This window comes from Haemaphysalis longicornis, unplaced genomic scaffold (genome assembly GCF_048455015.1).
Source record: "Haemaphysalis longicornis isolate Haplotype H1 unplaced genomic scaffold, Haemaphysalis longicornis Haplotype H1 scaffold_7, whole genome shotgun sequence".
NCBI classification, from domain to species: Eukaryota; Metazoa; Arthropoda; class Arachnida; order Ixodida; family Ixodidae; genus Haemaphysalis; species Haemaphysalis longicornis.
In genome coordinates this window covers 85,148,763-85,170,352 of record NW_027526422.1, presented here as the reverse complement: position 1 = coordinate 85,170,352, position 21,590 = coordinate 85,148,763, and the positions used below count along the sequence as shown (strand labels likewise).

The 21,590-nt window shown below is 46.1% G+C and overlaps 1 protein-coding gene across 3 annotated transcripts in view; it reads right to left on the bottom strand.

Moving 5' to 3' along the window:
• Positions 1-219: 219 nt before the first annotated feature.
• The window catches only part of LOC144146030 (uncharacterized), a 241,303-nt gene continuing 219,932 nt past the window's right edge, over positions 220-21,590 (bottom strand). For all 3 annotated transcript variants that reach the window (XM_077677948.1, XM_077677950.1, XM_077677949.1), the window contains 6 exons: positions 21,435-21,551; positions 12,826-13,008; positions 8,105-10,522; positions 7,129-7,314; positions 4,313-4,735; positions 220-2,241 (listed from right to left, as the gene is read on the bottom strand). In XM_077677948.1, the coding sequence (XP_077534074.1) occupies positions 2,126-2,241; positions 4,313-4,735; positions 7,129-7,314; positions 8,105-10,522; positions 12,826-13,008; positions 21,435-21,551 (3,443 nt within the window). In that variant the 3' untranslated portion in view covers positions 220-2,125. The remainder of the gene's footprint in view (positions 2,242-4,312; positions 4,736-7,128; positions 7,315-8,104; positions 10,523-12,825; positions 13,009-21,434; positions 21,552-21,590) is intronic.

Sequence of the window (21,590 nt, the reverse complement as noted above, 5' to 3'; positions counted from 1 at the left end):
ACTGGTCTAACCTAACGAAACCTGCAAGACAGGCAGACAGACGGACAGGCATAAGTTGTACATTATGTGTGACGAGCAATGTGAAAATGAAAAAAAAAAAAAAAAAAAAATTCTGAAAAATTAAAGATCAGAGTGAGTGATTTGTGGCCTTGGGCTGAAGGCTGCTGAGCTGATTTTTCAGTGTATAGATGAAGCCAGTGTCGCGTTGATGTGATGGCGATGTTTGTTTTGTTCCATCACGAGAGCTGATGGATGCGAGGTGGCGGAACAATCTTTGGGGCAGTCATTATTGTGCTGCTTCTTATGATGTGTGAGCCTAAAACAAGAAGTAGAAGCTCGTTTATTTGAACCCCAAGGAGACGCTGTCTCTCAGTTTGAATTAATGAAAGTTTCAACTAATGAAGTTGAAGAATAACTACGATTGAAGAATAACTGCGATTTAGGAGCAGTTGGACATGCCAACAATTTTAATGCTCGAAAATGTCCGTGATCACACTCCGCCTTTTCTTTTTTTTGCCCTTGAAGCCAGCACTTGTTTGTTCTAACCAGCAAATGTGGCGGAAGGCCTCCTCTTTGCATTCTTCAAAACTGAAGAAGAGGCTGACGGCGTCCAGTCCAATCATGCGTTTCTAGCAGACGCCCGCATTGGCGCTTTCTGCGCTTCTGACCTCATATATGATGGCCCCAAATGTCAGCACATCACTCGTTACTGCACTCGCGTCTACACTGACGTATTTCACAAAGAATACACCTTCCAAAACATTCGCCATGGGAGTTTGAGATTGGTTTACCCCATTTTACCTTCTCTCGGCTCCAGATGCGACACAACCTCATGAATAGGCAGCGGATGCGTTCTCATCACGTGTCAGGCATCACGCATCACGCTGCCACTGGGGAGGCATGTAGTTAAATTTATCCATAGAAGAACATACTCGCGTTCGAATAAGGGGACTTTTTTGCATACACAGGCTTCCATGGAGATTAACTTGATGAAATCTTGCAGTTCGAATTACATCGATAAATTTGCATTGTTGAAGTTCGAACTAACGAGCGTTCGCTGTATGTAATCGTATGCCACACGTCAGACATGCATGTTTGCATCAAGCGGGTTGAATGATCTGATGCTTACATGCTGTCTTGCTAAGTAACGGGCCCATTAGTTTTGATGGCACTCAGACAGCAGCTTTTGTGCAAATAGTGATAAAAGGTTGTTTTATAACATGTATTATTTTATATGCTCGCTCATGTCCTTTAGGCGAATTTCCCGTTTTTGATGCTTATTTTACGTGGCTGTTTAGACGAGGAGACTGGAGTTCTTCTGAAAGTCCAAGGGAACTGTTTTTAATTAGGTTCACAGAAATTGGAATTCTTGTGTTGTGCAGAAGATGATCTTGCACCGTAAACATCCTTCTCCATTGATTGCGTAATTTGTGTGACAGGATGGCAACTGTAGAATAATACTTGGATGATGATGATGAAAGCGCAGTTGCTTTTTGTCTGGTTTTGCCCAAGGCAGTGTAATGATGATGCTGAACGTAGACATCAGCTGAAGAGTTATGTCGAGGACGATGGAGAACGTTTAAAAAAAATACAAGATGCTCACAAAGTTGCGCACCAACTTGCAATATGCCACAATTATTCCACTGTGCCGCGAACATTCTAAACCGAGGTTCATCAGTGCATTTGTACAGTACAAATGATCGCATACAAGCCTACGAAACAGAGTAGTCTGGCAGTTTGGTCTTACCGTCTAGGTAGTTAAATCCCGGCCTGATACGTTTCAAAATCATCTTGCACTAAAACAAGCCCACGTTGTTACTTTCGGTCTTCGACTTTTACTCATCGCATGCTCGTTAAGCTTGTGTTGTGACAGACCTATTAGAAACAAACGGCAGAACACTCGGCCCTGTGTCCAGCCGATCCAACGTTGTGCACAACCTTCAGATGTTGACGTCAGAATAACTGTAACCCAGCGGGACTTTTGGAAAATGTGGCACAGCTCTGTTGTGGAACGCAGTTTGTTTCAACACAGGGCAGCCCCGTGTGGATGGTGCTGCCTTGACTGTGCAAGATCTCTTGGTTGTCTGGATGGGACGATGGGTGGTGTGCGAGGGGGGATCTCCGGTCAACACGTCTCGTTGCACTGGACGCCGAGCGAGGTGCACGTGCAGGCCTTGCACTTGCTGCTGAGTTCCCGTACCACTTCGTTGACACCGTAGAGGCGGCCGTAGATGTTGCAACCTGCAGGGTGTAAACGCATCACAGTTTTCCCACATTAGAGCAAAATGTCACTACAAGAGACACAGTTACAAGAAGCATCCGGGTATAAGAGACATTTGAACATGAGTTGGTTGGTTTTTCTATGTTCGTCACATTCGCAACATTGCATACAAGAGAGGTTACCCGAAGCACTCAGTTAGTATGGACAACTATTTAGGGCACAGCCCTTTGGCGGCCGTCTCTGGGCTGAGCCGTGTTGTCGGCGTAACCGAGTGAAAGGTACAAAGGAATTAAAATCAACCAAAACTTTCATCGTACAGCATAAAACCAGGGTGCACGAAGCACTTATTGTGCTGGGTGAACTAGCACAGCGATCAGCAGCACGACCACACATCTGCGATCGCCTTTCTAAAAGCCTAAGGAATGCAGTCGCTAGAGATAAGATATTCGTGGGAATTTGGGGGACGCTTACTGCACAAGCATTATTCGAGAAATAGTCATCTAAGGTGCTGGGAATGCTGAAACTAAATAGAAATGTAAGCAGGCTATACAATACATCCCTTATTCTTCTATTCATAACAGTGCGGGTTTATGGCCAAGTGGTCTGGAGCCTCAGGTCCGTTGTTTTGCAATTCGAAAGTTCAAATCCCCGACGGTGCTCTTTTTTTTTTTGAGGTTGATTTATTTGTTTTCTGTCTGTGTTTTCTATACTGAATTCACCATTTTTGCACTGTAACGTTCATTGCTCCACGAGTGAGTTCGCAGAACACATGCAGGCTGATACTGACACACTGGCGAGTTCTCCTTGGCGTGGTGTTGCCATAAGCACCGACTGCTTGCTGGCACAGTCCCGAATCGGCTGACCCTTGGCCTGGTGTGAACACACCTCTTCCGGTACAGGCACAAGCCAGACAAGCTCCAAAAGTGGGGGAAAAGCGCACCGCATTTGAGCATCTCCGGTGACGCAGAGGGGGTTCATCCACTGCGTACGCCTCGGCTAGTGCTCGTTGCGATTCCAAGCCATGCTGGTGGGCTTATCTGGTGCATTTTACAGCTGACAGCATGGCAGAAGCACGGCATGTCGATTCGTGAGATATCAAGAAGGCCCAGCCAACGATAATGTCAGATGCCAAGCATATTCCACAGAACCGAAACCAAAATTAGTTTGAATTCTAATCTGAGAAATCGTCTAATCATGTCGCATTTTTTATGAACGTCACTGCGTTAGATGGGGTGGCTGCCGCAGACCACGCATGGTAGTTTTTCTTCTTTCGGGCTTTATAAAAAAAGTACTGTCGCCTTATGGACCAGACAAATGGTGAAAAGTGTGTGTATTTGAGCCGGTCTATGCAATGCGAGCAAAAACAGAAACTTGTCAAATTCACTTCAGTGTCCCTTTAACACCTGTACGAATGTCGGCTCGTGCAACCGCTGGATTTGATGTCATTAGGCAAATGGCCCAACATTGTAGTTTCCACTGCACAAGCAGTCACATAGCTGGGCTGGGCATTAACTTTTTTTCTAAGATTAAGCTGCTACTGTATCTATAGTACAAGTGTCCGGACTACCAGAAGCTGGTGTTTAAATGTATGGCACTAGCACCACAGCTGACACCTGTTAGTTTGGGGCACCTAATATTCCTGAAAACTTTTCATGTTCATACTGTCTCCCTTTCCAAAGTTATGGTCCTCGAGGGAGAAAATCAAGCAATTCATGAATCAATATTTTTGCATCACCTGCGGGCAGCCCTGGCCAATAACCATTGTAGGCAACTTCAGCATTGACATTTCAAAGAAAGACAAGCGCCGATTACGGCGACCTATAGCTGCTACTTCAAACAGGCTCCAGGGTAACAGTCTTCCGAGTAACAACTACACAGAGCAAAGCACCAGTAGACCTCTTGGATATTATAGGCACCACAGATCCATCCTTAATGTCTTGAATTTAACAGCCCTCGACCTAACCCGGATTCTGTTAGGCTGTTCTACCTAGGAGCACCCACACAGCTTTGCTGCTCAATTGCTGTGCAAGAACTGGAAATGGCTAAAGTTTTCATTTTAAAGAGCATCGAACCAAGTGCCACGAGACTTGCCTGAGACCTGGAGAACATTCCAGAGCTGCTGGCTGCCGCTTGGCGACTGCGACGTCGAGGGCAGTGGCGCTGCCGTCGTGGGCGGTGTCGTAGTGTCTTCGTAGCTCGCCGTCTCTTCCGTGCTGTAAAGCGGGGCGAACTTGTTGTGCGGCCCCGGCAGAGGGGGCCTATGCAGCAGGTGGGGCTTCAGCGTGGGCGAGTTCTTGAGCGAGAATGATGCCGTCGTGGGCCACCGGATGGGGACGCTCTTTCGGCGGGTCGCTATGTCGGGCTGGCGTGGCAACCCGCGCCCGCCTCCCGCCAGGTTGAAGAGGCCGGTGGGTGTCCGTGTGGACCAGACGTTGACGTTGTACCGCTGGACCTGGTTGTCTGGCGTTGGGGAGGTCTCGTCGGAATCTGGGGGTAGGTAGACGTCCTCTGGTCCTGCATGAGAATTTGGAGCCATTTTAGGTTTTTTTATTAATACATTGGCGCATTTGCCTACGATGTAGACAAATGTAGGTCCTCACATTGGTCCCTAATTGTACAGTTGGGGACCGATTATTTTTAAACTGCCAAATGGTTTGTATGTTTTCGCTGTAACTATCTATCTGATGGCATACCAGTCATCACTTTCTGGGAAGATGATGGTGACAAATGTTCGTTTACTGAAAGAGGGGGAGGGGGAAGAAATAGAACGAGCTGTGGGTGGCCCCCCCTAGCCTGGTAGGCTGTGGGCCCTCGCAGCCGTCTGCAGTGCAGCAAGCTCTCGAAGTGCTCAAGGGAGCACACTTTTTGGCACTTTTTTTTGCTATTTAATTGTTTATACATTTCGCTGTCCCTGTTTCTTGTTTGGTCTGAAAAGCGAGCTGTTGACTATCTGATGTGTACAGAATTGTCATGTTAAGGAAGCGGGGCTGTGTTTTAGCTCAGGAATTTCTCGTTCGGGGGGCTTTCAAAAAGGAAAGCATAAGCAGAATTCATGCCCATTTTGCAATAAAATTACAAACACAGAATTCTACTGCAGATGAGAGAGGGATAGTGGGTGGATGGAGGGAGGAAGGGAGGGAGGGAGGGAGAGAGGGAGAGGCTGCAGGGGCAGTTGTTTGCGTCTTCATATATTGCGTTCTCAGCATTTATTTTTCTGTTAGGTGTGCCTTCCGAAGGCGTAATACCCAAAAAATGTGATTTGCTGTTATGTCAAAATTTTATAAAATTTTAGTTACATTTTTGCAACTGTTGTATTAATATGGTTTTCCTTTCCTGGGGTTACTTGTGTCACTTCCCTTAATACAATGCAATAATGTCTGTAAGAGCTACACTTGTAAAGCAACCATAGCTTCTGAATATATTTTTTTATATATACAGTGCTGTACCACTCAACCAGTCAATCATGTCATTTCTATTGGAATGGTTCTATTGGAAAGTTTCCCAAACTTTGCGACATTTGTGAAAAGGTTTCTTAACAATGTTTCTTAGAAAATGTTTCTTATAGTAGCAAAGGCGCAGGCTGTCATTTTGTCACTTGTTAGCCATTTTTTTATTTACTATCTTACTGCAACTGTTGATAATTACCCTTAAGTACATTACACAACCTCTGCCACATACATCACAAAAATGGGCCCTGGAAGTATGGAAGATGTTTTTTTCTTTTTTTCAAAAGAAAATATAGATCTGAGCCACAAACAAAACGAAAATGTTGTGTCATTGCATGAGGTCATTCGGCAACGTTTATGAGCATATAAATCCAAGCCAGCAAACTGCCATGATTAAGGGGATGATTATCATCCACTCCATTGGCTCAATAGCTGTAGCTCTGTGGCACTGAGCGGGTTCGATTGATGCCTGCAGTTGGTTTATTTCTGATGAAGGTGGAAAACAAAGACTGCTCATCTATATGAGATTGTGGAAAACATGAAAGGACTCCTAGGATTGAAATTAATTCACCTCGGATAGCACAGGTGTGGTTGAATGTGTAAAGCCCCACCCAAATGTTGAAAGCTTCTGTATGTTCTGCTGTACGTGGATTTATCAAAAACAAAATATTTGCAATAATACAGAGACCAGGTTTGCGGTATTTAGTTTTTTGAGTGCAATTGCTTCCAGGTAGTTGAGGTTGAATGTTGGTGCGGTAACTGGATCGATGTGGTGGCACTAAATGGAATCCGCTGCAGCTTGAGGAATCTGGGTTTAGCGTCTTATGCCTAACCCTAATGTGCATAACCCTAATAATAAAAGGTAGAGTGCACGGCAGTGAGGACACAACAGCCACGGTCCGGGGCATAGGCACACTGACCACGCAGGCCACGCGCTCTACCTTTTATTAGCGCAATCACTGCGGCCTCCCTTGGATGTACTATCGGCGTCAGATGAAACGCGAACACAAAAATATGAACCTGAACACACAAAATAGCGTGATTTCTTTCCATGCAAGCCAAAATGACGCGTGGCTTAGTTACGAAAAAAAGTTGGGAAAAGTGGATTTCCAAATATACCAATAGCTTGCCATTATATGAACTCTACGAAGAATATTTTTTTCAATTTTGCACGTCTGGTTCATATTTTCGTGCTTGCGTTTCATTTGACGCCGATAGTACATGAAAGTTCATCCGTTTAGCTGAGTCAGTTACCACAGTTGGTTCAATGGTAGTGAGCATAATAGGACTATGCTAACATCATCCGGTGTTTCTTCTTTTCGTCCTCATTTCTGCTTCACTAGTAATTGTGTTATAACGGTTGAAGCTAGCTTGACACTGAAACAGGCTTGTGTAGCAAGTGTCGCTATAAGCCTTGGGTGTTTGGATCACGAAATATTTTGAATAGTGGGTCATACTTACGGCAGGTGTACTTGGGGCAACAGAACCCTGGTACTGCCTCGCTTATGCACGCTGGTGACGGAGGCAGTGGGCAGTTCTTTTGCTGGCACAGTGCCCTTCCATAGTAGCATCGGCACAGCTCACAGGGATTGCCCTTCTTGATCAGTTCCCCATTGACAAACATCTGGCCATCCACAAAGCAGTGATCTGGAAAAGAAACATGAAACACGGCACTAGCTGTGGAAAAGAGCCATATGCTGGTAGCAAGTGACGAAGATACTTAAAATGTTCTCATTTATGCTTTGAACTGTACAGCTACATGGTAAAGTTGTGTGAAATAGTGGAAATTGATTGGTACACGGCAGCTTGTCTGCACAATCAGCCTGGTGTTAAATGTTGCTGTGCTAACTTTCACCTCTGTCTTAAGCATTAAACATGGATGATACAAGCTCTTCTCTTGAATACAAGTGCACCTAGAGGAGGGGTCTTATCAAACTTTTGCCCCCCCCCCCCCCCCTCCCTCCCCCCCTTCCCCCCTCATGAAATGTGGACACCAAACTTACATGGGGTATGTGTGGAAAGCCTATCGTAGGTCCACTTTTGTGTTTTCATTTCAATTGCAGTGGCGGAGTAAAAGTATGTGTGTGTGTGCATGTGCGTGCGTTTGTACAGTGTGTATGTGCATTGCTGAAGACATTTTGACAACTTCAGTTTTGCGAAAAGCTTCGTGCTATTTGGAGAAGTGCATTGCAGTAGATGTTTTGAAAGAGCTTGCTGCACAAAACTAGATTGCTAGTCAAGCGGCGTATAAATAAATTATACCTGTATAAATAAATTATACGATTAGTCCCGCTTGTTGCCAGCAAACGTGGCAACCGAGTTTGTTCAATTCTCCTCTACAGTGAAGCACGCATTCTAAATTCTGAGCTACCTGTACAATTTACAAGCGTTTTCAGCATCCGTGTTCAGATCTCAATTGTCAAGATCGTAGGCTCACCTTCCATGCTGTCCCTCGGGTCAGCGTTCACTATTCTGGGGTAGGCACCTGTGTCGTTCATCAAAGGAGATTGCGTCGACGTTGCCGGCTTGAATATCGCGTCCTCCGCAAGGAACGGCACGATTTTGAAAGTTGAATGGAGCATCGGTTCTCCCGGGAATCCAATCGCCTCTGTCGTTCCTCGGCCTGGCAGTTGCTGAGTCTGGACCGTCAGAGAAGCCTGCGACTCGATGCTTTCCGCCGACAAGGATGCGCTGCTGCCGCCTGTCAGGTTGTGACTGCCGTGTTGTTCCGTGGAGTGCTGTGCTACCGAAGAATCAGTTCCCATGGGAGCCCAAGGAGCGGTGTCTACCGGCGGCTCAGTAGTGGACGTCGTGGCAGTCTGGCTCTTGTTTGCCTTGTCCAGCAGCATTGTGGAGAACACCTTGAAGGAGTTGCTCGGAGACACCTTGATGGTCATCACGTTCGGCTTGGAGAAGTCGATGTTGGGAGCCGTGATGACTTCGGGCTCTTCGCTCTTGTGGGCCTTGATGATGTCGGAGATGACCTGGGTGAGCTTGTTGGGAGACTTGGCCTTGTCTCCGGAGTGCTGGATGTCCTTGAAAGGATCCCCCGAGGATATAGCCCGACTCTCTGCTTGTCCTAGTAACGGCATGTCCTGCAGGTCTGTGACTCCACCGTCCATCCGGTGTTCCGGGTAGACACTGACAATGATTCCGTCTTCCTCAACGTTTCTGTACTTGGACTGGTTGCCGCTGTCCATGGAGACGTTGAGGGTGTTCCCCACCCGCACCTTGATCACGCTCGTCGTGATGGCGACCTCCTCTCCTGGCTTCTTTTCGTCTGAACTTGCGTTGGTGACTTCGTTGACACCCTCTGTTGCATTCTCCATTTTAGTTGGCTCGGGCTGGGAGCGATTGAAGAACATGAGCTCCCAAATGTTGTACTCTGGCTTTGCTGTTGTTTTGTAGTCAGAGTAATGGTCTGTAGTCTTGCCTGCTGTGCTGCTGTCTGTGGTCATTGCATGGGGACCATCTTTGGCAATTTCAGAGGTTTCACCGTGTGCCATCACCTCTGATCTGGTTGTGGTACTGAAGTACATGTTATAATCGGCAGTAGTGTAGGTTGGTGTAGGCGTTCGAGGGGTGGTGTACTTGTGGACGTCGTAGTAAATTGGCGTCAGATCTTTTGGCGAAATGCTGATGTGAGGTTGTTGCCCGTGCGCAGTGGTGTTGGTTTTGGCAAACAGTTCAGTTACCGGCTTGGCACTTTGCGTTGAGTTAATAGAACTGGTCCCTGAAGAACTGTTTGCAGACGGCACTTCAACGTCTAACGAACTTGCCGGTTCGTAGTGGACCTCCGCAGTTGTGCTGACCTGCATATGCATCTGAGAGACGAGTTCTTCGGAACTCTCTTCCTTGAACGAGGGTGGCTTGCCATAGCGTGGCTTCAGGCTCGCGACTTCTCCGACGCTGGACTCCGCTGTCGGTCTGTGGTATGCCGGTGCGCTTCCATACACCGGTTGAAGCTCGTCATTCTGCTTTACGGGATACCGAGCCTCGATGACGGATGAGCCGAGAGACGTGGCGTTGAAGAGGTGTGCCTGCCCATAGACTGGACTCAAATCTCCTGGCTGGAGGCCCTCCTTTGCTGCTTCCTTGTTGTCGTCCGTTGAGGTGAAGAACAGGCGGTCGACGAGATCCGAGAAGTGCAGTCCTTCCTCTGGAAGACCCTTGTTGGCGGCTGCTTCCAAAGGTGGGATTGGGGCTACGGGCCTGTCAACCGCAGCGGAATCATGCTGAAGTTCTTTCGACGTGTCGTTTGGGAGACTTCCTGCTTCTCCACTCTGCAACGACAGTGACGGTAGTTGTGTCGAGTTCACTTCTGCTATAACTTCAGTTGCTAGCTTTTCTTCGACGTTTGTTTGGGTCAACTTCGGGATGTAAGCCACACTGACTGTCGGTGTTGGTGTCTCTGTCGTGGTAGTGGCTGCATTTGACACGTGTTCTATTTTGAAGCCAGCGATGACTGCTGCGATTGTGGAATGTGGAGAGGGTTGGGGCGGTGTTGTCGTGCTGAGAGCCTGCCGCTGATTGCTCCCAATTGACATTTCCTCTTTTGGGGTGACTGTTGGAACAAATCGCGTTACTGGAGCTGTTGTAACTGTATGACTCGGCAGTTGCGTGACGTCTCCATGCGTTGCAGCTGTCTTGTTCGTGTCAGGCACGGCATCAAGCAGAAGTGCTGAAGGCGGCCTGTAGGCAGGCTGGGGCACGGAGTTGTAGTCCAGTTTGTCATCTGACTTTCTTGCCAAGGGCTGGTTGTCTCTATAGTCATCAGGCAAGGCTTGTGGGTTGTACAGGTCCCTGTCCAGCCCGACCACCTTGTAGTCGTTGTCTCTGTGCAGCTGTGTCTTATCTGAAATAAAAAGAGCAATCACATGATATGCCCTGGTGACAGAGAAAACGATTCTATCACAGTTCTTGCCTAGAACTCAAACAGTCCAGTACTTATTGACAAATTTAACCTATTGCAGCCCACTGCTGCAAGTTGGTGAACTGCTAAGAAAGTCTGGGATCCTATAACTATGCCAGTCGAGAATCAGTTCCCAGTTTAACTAGGTAATAGTATTATTAAAAGAAGTTCTCATTTTATGGTTAATGCAAGTGGTAGTGCTTCAGCGGAGGGAGCATTACTTAGTTGTTTTTAGTGTTTTTTTTTCTTCAACCGACACTTGTTGAGCCTGGCGTAATTTATGCTGCTGTCCTGCATGATGTGTGCGACGCTGAGCATCGATATCGAGGGAAGTACTTGGACTGTCCATTCATTAAAAATGCTGCGAGACGGTGAATGCGATGGTGGCAATACGCGCAAAAAAACGCAAAGAGCTTACATCATGTAAACAGGAACCCGGCTACATATACGCAAACATTCCATCCATATTTTCATCCTCTCTGCATCGTCTGCAGCTGGTGCACTGTTCATTGGGGCGGACAGCAGTCACTGTGCCTAGTATGCCTGATGCCCCTGGGCATTGTCTAGCAATGCTGTTAGTTGCTCACTTGATATCCTTTTGCTTCACGTTCGACAGAATGACAGACGTGCTTTTACGAGTTAGGAAACCTAGAGTTTCTGAGCTAGAATTTTGAGCACGAAACGTTTCAACTCAATTAGATTTGAACACAAGTGTTTGCGTGGGCTTAAAAGTTTCTTCGTTAAGTGCCAACGTACTTGCAAGACTCTCATTTAAATGTTTGTATATACAAGTTGAGACTTTTGCTTGTGCAATTTTTTATTTTTGGGATCCATCATTCGGATTTCATTTTCGCGTAACACTGGGTGGGAATGATATGCTATTTTGCTTTCACTTGAACACGGGACAAATGTGGCTTCTTGCAGAGGATTCAAGCTCATTTGCAAACCACTGGAACATTTTTAAAGGACTTAGTGCTCAGACTAGTGCTCAAACTCAGTGGCGTACTTACTGTATGCATAACAGCAGTCCCACGTACGTGATGTGGATGTATGTGTAAACCTGTGTGCGGCCAAGTTCAACAAGGACCAATCCTGTGTGATGCACCCTGAGCTCAAAGCAGCGGGTGCGCGAGGTATTTGAGAACGGAACGTTTGCATCACGCTCAACAGAATATCTCCAGCAAAATCGGACATATTTTTAATAAACTTTGCGAAGTACTTCTGTTATGGTTTAATTCCATACCTACTCAATGAATCCGCCATCGGCAGCAATAAGTGATTCGATTTGGCTTCGCAAACGACTGCATGCACGGATCTGGTGCTCCTTAGAGATGTTGGTGGTTAAGTTATAAATGGCGGCCCTCAGCCAGTATTTTGTATTATGCGGTCCTTTGTTGGCCTCTCTTTCAACGACGCTCCAGACATGGTAGTAAAGAGGATTTAAGTCTGGAGAGCTAGGAGGCCACAAGTTGGGAGTGACGGGGTCGCAGACGTCAGCCGGGCACTATTGGGTGACGCAGGCGGTGTAGGCAGGAGCCAAATCTTGCTGAAAGACATATAATCTTTTTTTCGAAACACTCTCTATCCATAGCTTTACAACGGTAGCAAGCATGTCCACATAACCATCAGCATTAACGTGGAGCCCTGCAAAAAACTGTGCCAGCATGCTGTCGTCCCCATTGCGGAGGACGGATAACACCACCACCGGAGAAATTAAGGGGTTCTGACGATGTCTGACCGCTGAGTCTGCTTTTTCCTTTTCGCTACACCTGCCACGTCAATGCCACAACGCACCACCTTTGTCTGCACTTTGTAAATGAAAGACTTCGCTCCTTTCAGAAAGGTAGCAACTTCCAAGTCACTGTGGTGTGCGGTCAGGGCAACGAGGACTGCATGGCGTTTTATTTCCTGCTTCAACTTGTACATTTCCATCTCTGAACAAACTGCGCAGTATGAAGCATAAGGGGTCGACGAATAAGAAGCCATACCAACTACGGGGAAGCGGAGCCATACGATTCATTATTTTTCACGAGCACACAAGCATCGTATGCTGCTTCATTGTGGCAACGGTAGATTTTTTCGTAAAAGTGTCTCGAGTTAACAATCCAGTTGCTGCCTCATACCTTAGTCTTGATGGCTGTCATTGCCAGTGGTAATGGCAGTGTTACATGTAACCTGCGTTAATTTAATCTCTTTTACACTTTTTCACAAAAAAGTACAGCAGAGTGGGCTGTGTGGCAACTCACTGCAGATGTATTCAGTTGGACAGCAGTGTCCGTGTGGGATGACCGGGTCGCACTCAAGTGCCACAGTTGGGCACTCAATGCGGTTGCACAGGGGACCACGGGGGGAGCAGTAGCAGGTCTCGCAGTTCGTTGTACCTGGAATCGGCTCGCCAACCCGGTACAGCTTTCCTTTTTTCCAGCAGCCTGCATTCGGATTAAGGACATGAGAGCTGTGCAAGAGGCAGTAGCACCATATTCAGGCAAGGGGGGCATTCAAGCACAAGGCTTGCTCCACCAGACTTCTGCTGAATTGCACGACTTTTTTTATATCATGGGAGGAATCACTCGCACAAAAATAAAAAGAACTGAGCTTAAGAGCTCAACACACATGAGGTAACTGTACGTTTTTGAAGACCGCAAAAATTTTTAAATAACGGCACTGAAGTTCCCCAAGGTTCCACCCTCTCACTTTTGTTGTTTAAAATTTTGTTGTGCAGAATCACCATAATCATCGCATAGCACACTGCTGCTTGTGTTACTTTGTTACTGGTGACAGAGTGCACTGGCTTCCTATCAACTGAGCAAGAATATGAGGAGCTTCAAAAAGTCTTGGTTATGGTCAACAGAGCCTTCCTTTCCACGAGAATGGGCCTTGCTTCCAACAAGACAGTACTCACTTAATGGCGGCTCATCTAATGAGTGCTAGTGCTGCAAAGCTTCCCTGTACTGTCACTCAACCCCTTTTTCTCAATGTCAGCATGACTGGCTTCTGCCTCTTGGGCTGCTCACAGGCTACAAATTAAATTCTAATACCTGTCTCTCCCAGTTTATCCCTGCCTGGCAACGATGAATCAATCTCATCACCCACATGGCTAATAAATTTGGCAGCATTGCAGACAAAATTGCCCGCACTTGGATTCAATCGATTTTTGCCTCCCAAATCTGATACGTAGCAATATACACTTTGATATCAACAATTCCCATCTCTCTAGAATGGGAACTGTAAGTATCTTCAAGATCTCATTGCCTGCGTTCGCCAAAGCACCCATTATCACCGTACACATACCCTCCATAGCAACTTGCTTCTCCACTGTGATGATTTTGCCAATGCTCTTGAACCCTACCTTTGTTCATGGGAGGAAAGGATGTGTCAATCACACTCAAACATGGTAGCATATCTCATGCCCACAGCAGCAGACACACTGACAAACGGCCCTATCGTTAAACCGCTATGCAGCAAAGTCTATGTTGACTGGTCATGGTATACCAAGGAACACTGCTTCTCTCACAGTGTGAGGCCGTACTCTCCCTTTCATATCTTGCACATATGTTACTGACCCCGTCCTGCCACTCGTTGCCGTAGAAGGGGCCACAATTCGACGGGGTCTTGATTCTGTCTGCGCGAGTGCGGAGAATTTTGAATGAAGTTTATATGGCTAGGTTTCCATATATTTTTCGTGTCTGCGAACAAAAACTCCCAAGGCTGCACGTATCGTGAACCGCTTTGAAACATTATGTTTTCTATAGCGCGAGCAGTTGAAAAACAAACGTCTTGGTGTGTGTCGCCTCGTGTTTCAAACGGCCTAGGATTTTGATGGTGCCCACACGGTTATATAACACACCAGGATGTTTGTCTTTCTCATGAAAGGAGCTGAAGACTTTGGTTTAAGAGCAACACATGCCCCAAATGTGTCGAAAAAGAATCTCTTGAATTGACACTATTTATTTCTTTATTTTTATAAATAAATACGTAAATAAATTTATAATATAAATAAATATACTCTTATAAATAAATAAACTCTACTTAAATTACAGGATGAGGTAGTCAAAATGCGGGATGGACGTGGCCTAGAATTCCGGGCATGTTTGTTCCGCACGTGTAAGAAAAGCCTTGCACCAAGGCAAACTGTGTTGCAAATGCTCTGAAGGAAACAGTTGAAACCCTATGTGCCTTCTCTAGGGATGACTGCTGTCAACACCGAAGAGAAATAAAATGTGCTCATACATTTTGCCTAGTAAGTTCTATTATGTCGTGCACTAAAAGGCTTCACTGGTCATCAACTTTCACAGGTCGAGATGGTTCATAATTTTTTCTTTTCCTCCATTTCAGCCTTTCTCTTGCATTACATTTCTTCCCCTCAACCCCCCCCCCCTTGTTGATCAACCTTTGCATGGGACACCAAGTCCATATGTGAAACCTTTCTGCATGATTTGAAAATTCTCGAAGCTCATCACTTGGGTCTGGGTCACAAAAACCGAGCGGCACATTCCTTATTGGGCGCATATTTCCCCCTTGAAGGATTCAGTTCTGCCTTGTCTTGTTCTTGCTCCTAATCCTGATGATGCTCACGTTGTGATGCACAGCCTCTTGACCTGGCGTTCTCACTCTAGCGGATGCATGTAAGCCCATCCCACGATTGGCCAACCAGATGCCACTCACCGTACCCACTGCACAGCTCGCATCTTGACCTATAAGCAATGGATCAATACCCCCACCATGGATGAGCTCTGCAGCTTATAGCAGCTGCTATTCTTCTCAATTTGTAACTCTTTTCTTTGCTGGCCTGTGTGCCATCCTGTCAACAATGTTTTTGAAACAAGGTAATAAAGGTATTTTTATTGACCTAAATATTGCCACGAACCATGCCTTCTGATTTGCTTACTAGCTATTTTGTTACCTTCTGTTTTGGTACAAGTGCCTGGCCACACTTGGCTGTACTATTTGAAGCAAAGTGCTGGTTTTCTTCTTCCCTTGTATGCCTCACCGAGAATCTTATTTGATAGGGAAAGAGTGTTGCTTTACGGTTTCTATCCTAGACTGTTCTTGTTTGATCAGAAATGTTCTCAATATAAATTTTAATTAATGTTGCCAGAAACGATAGCACCCTAGATAAACACGTTCAGAGCAAATGCTGTGACATTCTATTTGCTGACAGTAGTCTGTGCACATCTCTTTGTTGACTGATGCTCCGATGTTTATGTATTCTTTTTATTCATTGCAGAGTTTTCTTCAATAGTCCTTATTCCTTCAACAATTCTGTGTCGTCCTTGGCTGCATGGCAATATGTACTGTGTCACTTTTGCATCTGCCTTCGAATTTTATGAGTAGAAGCTATGGGTAGCTTCGAAGTCTATCAGTCTATCAGTCTGTTGCATGTGTGTTGCTTTTGGCTCGTATCGCTACAAGTTTAAAAAGTGTTCTGCGGTAACGTTCTGGCCTCATCACAAAAAAGGAGACGTAATCATCAAGTAAATTGCAGGGCTGGTGAAAAAGACACAACAGGTGTAAGCCGTATTCCCAGGTTATAGCTTATTAGATGGCTTGTACAACTTGTGGCCAAATTTAATAGTATGTTTACCCTTCTGTGCTAGATGATTTGCTGGAAAAGCTCATGGCGACAACACCTTGTTGCACTCGCCATTATACTCGTCACACTTCTGGTTACTTGCACTGCCTCACAGCTTTCATTCCTAAAGTCGTCATCACATGATCCTAATTCGAATTCGCCACTTTTTCATCCTTCTATGCCATCACAAGCTTCGTCACTATTCAGGTCAAACCTGTTGTCATTCTCCTGGTTGTACTGTCTCGCCACTTGTCACCATTCTTCTCCTTATAACTCTTTTTTTTGTTAAACACAATGTCGGACTCGTCGTCGCTGCCCCAATTAAGCCCCTGGTGTTAGCACTCATTGTCCAAAACGCTTGTTCTAGCTTCGCTGAACTCTTCATCACCCTGCTTACCATCTCTGCGAGTTCAAAGCCATCTACCTTGAAGTCACACACGTTTATGGTCATTTCTTTACAACTATGAAAAGTCTAGTCTGTTGCACGTTCGAGCCAGCATCTGGCATTTAAAACGGCTGTGAAGACAAAGTACAAGTTTGGTTCAATCAAGATATGGCCTGATTGGAACTGCACTCATACCACATTTAATGCAAACTTCACTCAAAGAAGCTATATAATCAGGAAAACTGACATAAGGTGGGCGACACAGCAATTACTACCCCGAACTAGAGTTATGATGCATTATGGCCTGCTTGTGCGGTTGGCTGGGACTAACAAAATCAAATGTGAATTAAGCTGAAATTTTAAGCTTGCAGACTGAGCTATTTGCACTTGAAATTTAGTGTATATTTCTTCTATGTTACCACTAAGCATGATGGGGTAAGCTGTACGAGTTTAAATGAACACGTAAACATAAACGCGCTGCTTATGGAACTATTGCCAGCTGCTGCTGTTAAACACTGCTGTTACGTAGACAATTTTCGGCTGCTTTGCGCATGTTTGATGTGACACCGGCCAACTGACGTAAGGAACGCTACCACTTACGTGGCCCTGTTTGTTGGATAATACCTGACGTTTCCCGAAACTATTAATCATTGCAAAATGTGGCGCATACAGGTCCAATAAAAAGTAAACTGAGAACTAGAGCGATCACCGATTGGCATCGCTACGACATCTAGGAAAGCAGACAATAGCCAAGCATGTTTCAGCATGGCGTCTTCCTATCAGCGTCACTTCTAATTTTTGTTGGATTGCAGAATTAGTAGGATGTGACGTGGAGTTGCCACGCTAACTCCTCATTTTAAGTGCCTCCCTCTAATGCATCACTGCTGATGCCACGAAGCATTCGATGCAGCAGGAGAAATGAAATATTGGTGCTAATTGTTACGTTTCTCAGTGAATATAGGTACTGTCAAGCATAGAATCTCTTGAATAAAACAAAGTTATTGTCTTCATGGCCCCTTTCTTTTTTAGAGCCACTGCCTCTCTTTGTTGCATGTAACATCACCATCAGCTTCACTGCTAAGTCACACTGAAAATTCTGCCTTGTCAGCAAATATGTGCTGAATGAAATTTTGCACTACTCGCTGCCCTAGTTCTACAGCAGAGACATATATGTAAGGAGCTGTTTTGTGTTCAGCTATTGCGCGATTCCAGCGGCCGAACATGAATATGCATCACTTGCATTGGGAAAACAGCAGAGACAGTACTTGGTGTCAAAGAGGTGTTGTTTACAGATTTATTGAGCTACCTACGCCAGTGATAAACAGTATATGTGTAAGATGCCCACCACAGACCGAGCCGCCCGAGTTTGTTCGCAGTATTGTTCTAGGTTGTTTAGGGTATTCATTTTTTGCACGCTTCATGCGTCGTTGGCTTTGCCGCACAGCTAAGAAGTCGTGCAAAAAAGCCACTGCAAAAATGCGTCTATTAAATATAAGCCAGCAAATGTGTTGCAGCAAACCCTGCTTATTAAAATTATGTGTGGTCTGAGGGAAAAAATGAGCCAGGTTTAGCACTCGTAAACCTATAGTTTATCACGATTGAAAGTTCTGTTTGAGTTAGTTTTGCGAAGACTGCGCACGGTGTTTAATGAAAGCTAGGCTACTGGATGGTTGGATTCATACTTTCGCTTGCGCTGAAGCGCAGGCACAGACTGCTCAGCCGGCGTGCCATCCATCGCGAGACTGAGCGACCAAGCGCCAGCGAAGCAGCTGTTAAACCCCGCACTAGTCACGTGGTACCGCAACGGCGAGGCTACGAAGAGCGAGCACAGCTGCGTCGCCTCTCCGCAGCGGTCACCACGCGTGAAGACCCACCTGCCACACTTGCGCTCCGGTGTCTCAAGGTCATTGCGACGCGGGGAATAACCTCCTGAGATAAGGCGTAGTATAGCTTCGCTCGAAAGAGAACCTAGACGCCAGTGTAGGGCTTCCCGAGTGAATAATGATTGAACAGACCTTAGAAATCTCTCCGAGAACAGCAATTTAAAATTCGCTGTCATAAATCGTAGATTGTGGTGCATGCTCATTCGGGCAGATCAAAAACTTTATACTGTTGTAAAAGCAAAAACAGAAACATTCTCGGAGGACGGAGATGTCGCCCGAGTTGGAGAGCAGGCAGCTGAGCGAAAGAGAAAGAGTAACAAAAAATGCGCGCCTATCCACCCTGTGAAGGTGGTTGGAAAGCGAAGCTGTAAGTGACACCAACAACGATTACCCATGCGACGTCACTTGAATTCACACACGTGGCTCTACAAAGACGTAAACCAGAGACAAGTGAAATGCACTTCACCACACCCTTTATTTCTTCAAAGAAATATTCTTTGCTGAAGTTAAATCAATGCATGATTAAGAACGGTGGTTGGTTGAGTTGTACTGGAAAAATACACGAGTGGAAACTCTTATTTTATAAAATTAAAAGAAGCTCAAATCCGGTGTTAGACGATCTCACTTCTCCGTCTCTGCCGCCGCCGACGGAGGCGACGAGATCAGCGGCGAGGCGGAGGAGAAGTGAGATACCATGCCGCATGCGTTGATGTGAGCTTCCTTTAATTTTTTTTAACTCCTAGCGCATGCGCAAGGCGCGCACACGGCCGATACACGTGCGCGGGCGAAGCCCACAGCGACGCGAGAGGCCGCGGATCACGTAGCATTCAGCGAGAACACAAGGGTAAACCTGAGAGTATCGGCACTCCTTTCTGTCATTGTTCTATGCTGCCGACAGCGGCCATTGGTCGAACCGCGTCACGTGACATTGGTTTACCCCGGGAAGACCCATGGGCGCTAACATTTTGGTGCCTCTGTATTTCCGCGCGCGCGCTCTTCGATAAGTCGTGATTTTCGGAGCGCAGGGCGGCTGTATGACACGTTGATAGTGTGTTTTCAGGCCCCCAAACAGAGTTGCGATGCCGTGCTGCCCTGTACTGGGCTGATTCAACCGGCGGGAAGGTGGAAAACGCCTGCATCGCTTCCCGCTGAGAATGAACGACAGTGGGCTAGCATATCTTAAAAAGCGTAGCTTAATTAGTGGCTCTAGCGTAATTTGCTACTCTAGCGTAACCGAGCCTAACATCATCGCACCGGCGCGCTGTTTCTAAATCTTCGAAAAGTGAACACAGCTGCATGGTTGCCTAGCGGCGCCCGGACCAATTACGCCCGTCAACGTCAGCCGCAATAGGGCGCATAAAGCTGGCCACCCTGGCGTCAGGCACCAAAATGGCTGCCGCCGTTGGTTAGTGGCGTTACTCAATAAGCGTAGTGGCTCTAGGTAAACCCGCATATGTGCTCGGTGAGTGCACCGTCTGTCTCCCCCGTCTCCGTGTGGGCTCGTAGCTTAATCGGCAAGACAACGGGCTCTCGCTCCGTTTCTCTATTCGTTCCAGGTTCGATTCCTGGCGATGCCAGTAACTTCTTTCGTGTGTTCGCTGGAGTTTTCTGTTGACACCAACGGTCGCGACAGAACTCTTGGGGGTGGGTAGAGGTAAACAGCTTCGCCTTAAAAAGTACTAGCACGCACACGCTCGCACTCATAAAAACTGTTAGATTTTATGCTGGCCTAGAAGCCAAAAATTGAGCCCAAGTCATTCACCACACCATACATGTAAAATAAAATCCGTACTCAAAACATACGTATCAAATTTCTGCCCTTATTTAAACGGTTTGGCTGTTTCTAGAGCGGTGAGCACGCAGGAATCACGTATAAGCAAATCGTTGTTTGTTGGATGTGCTTTAGATATATTGCCGTTTTTATACTTTCTGCGAAGTTAATTTTATATCTGATAATTGTCTTTTTATTCTTGTTTTTTTATAGCCTCGTTGCTACAGTGTCGTGCCAGTTACATATAAAGAGTTAATTCTGGTATATATTTTCTGGTATACCGATTTCGCCTTATGTCTAAAGTGATCAGACGTTCCCGTATTAGGCCGGTTCAGTTTCGTTTTTGAGGTTCGCTTCTGCCGTCCCGTCTTCTTGTCCAAATACGCAATCATGTCCCATTTTCACAGGATTGCATAGTTTCAAAACTGGCGCCGAGCAAGTTGATCAAACCAAAAGTGTGCCGACTCGCTATATTTTACAAATATGACGTTATAAATACTTTAAAATATTTACCAAGAAAGTAAATTTAGATCTATTCTTACCGAAGAACGATTTGAAGTTTTTTGCCGAAGACGACTTTGAAGAGGCATTATTTCAACAATAGACCATTGCCAAGCAAAACATTGAGAAGAAGAAAAACCTAGGAGATTGGGACTCTTCAGGCATCCTGGTCTCTGAGAGATGGGTGCAAATCTTTAAATAGATGTCAACAGGGGTTGTTCACGCTGCGCTAAGATTTCTCGCGTCGCGAAGCTGGCCCTGTGTTTTCCTGGAATCACGACTCTATGGAGCGTGTTTTGTTCCATTGTGAACATGACGTGGACATCAACCTGCTGTCAATATTGCGTACAATGTTGCTTGTGCGGCTGAACTTCCTGTACAAGCGCGAAGAATTTTACCACCGGGTCTTGCACGATAAAGTCCTGCTTAGAAAAATTCAGTGGGCAAAATACACCAACGAAGGACCCGAAGCGGGACCTTCGAAATGAACGGACGTAATTGAACTGTGTGTGGGATTGTTCCCTTGGCTTGAGTGAGGGCTTAGTTAGTGCCAAATGTAGAGCAGTTCTCGCATTAAAATGTTTTCTCCCAATCTCAACCTTTTGCCTTTTGTACGACCCCCCCCCCCCCGACACCTCCGGTGGTGTGTCGCGTTTTCTACCTACAGGAGAATGGCCACCCTACTTACGTCGCAACTCGCGATCTACTCCCTTTCGCGCTATTTGTTTTTTTTTTTTTCTCACCTTGAATGGGGATGATGACGGGCCCCTCCTGTGCTGTGGTAGTTGTCGTCGACGTCGTGGTACTTGCGGCCGTCGTTGTGACGGGAGGTAGGGGTGTGGTCGCATTTGGTCCTTGTGCTGAGGTGAGCGCGAATGCAGGAGAGTAAAAAATAAAGG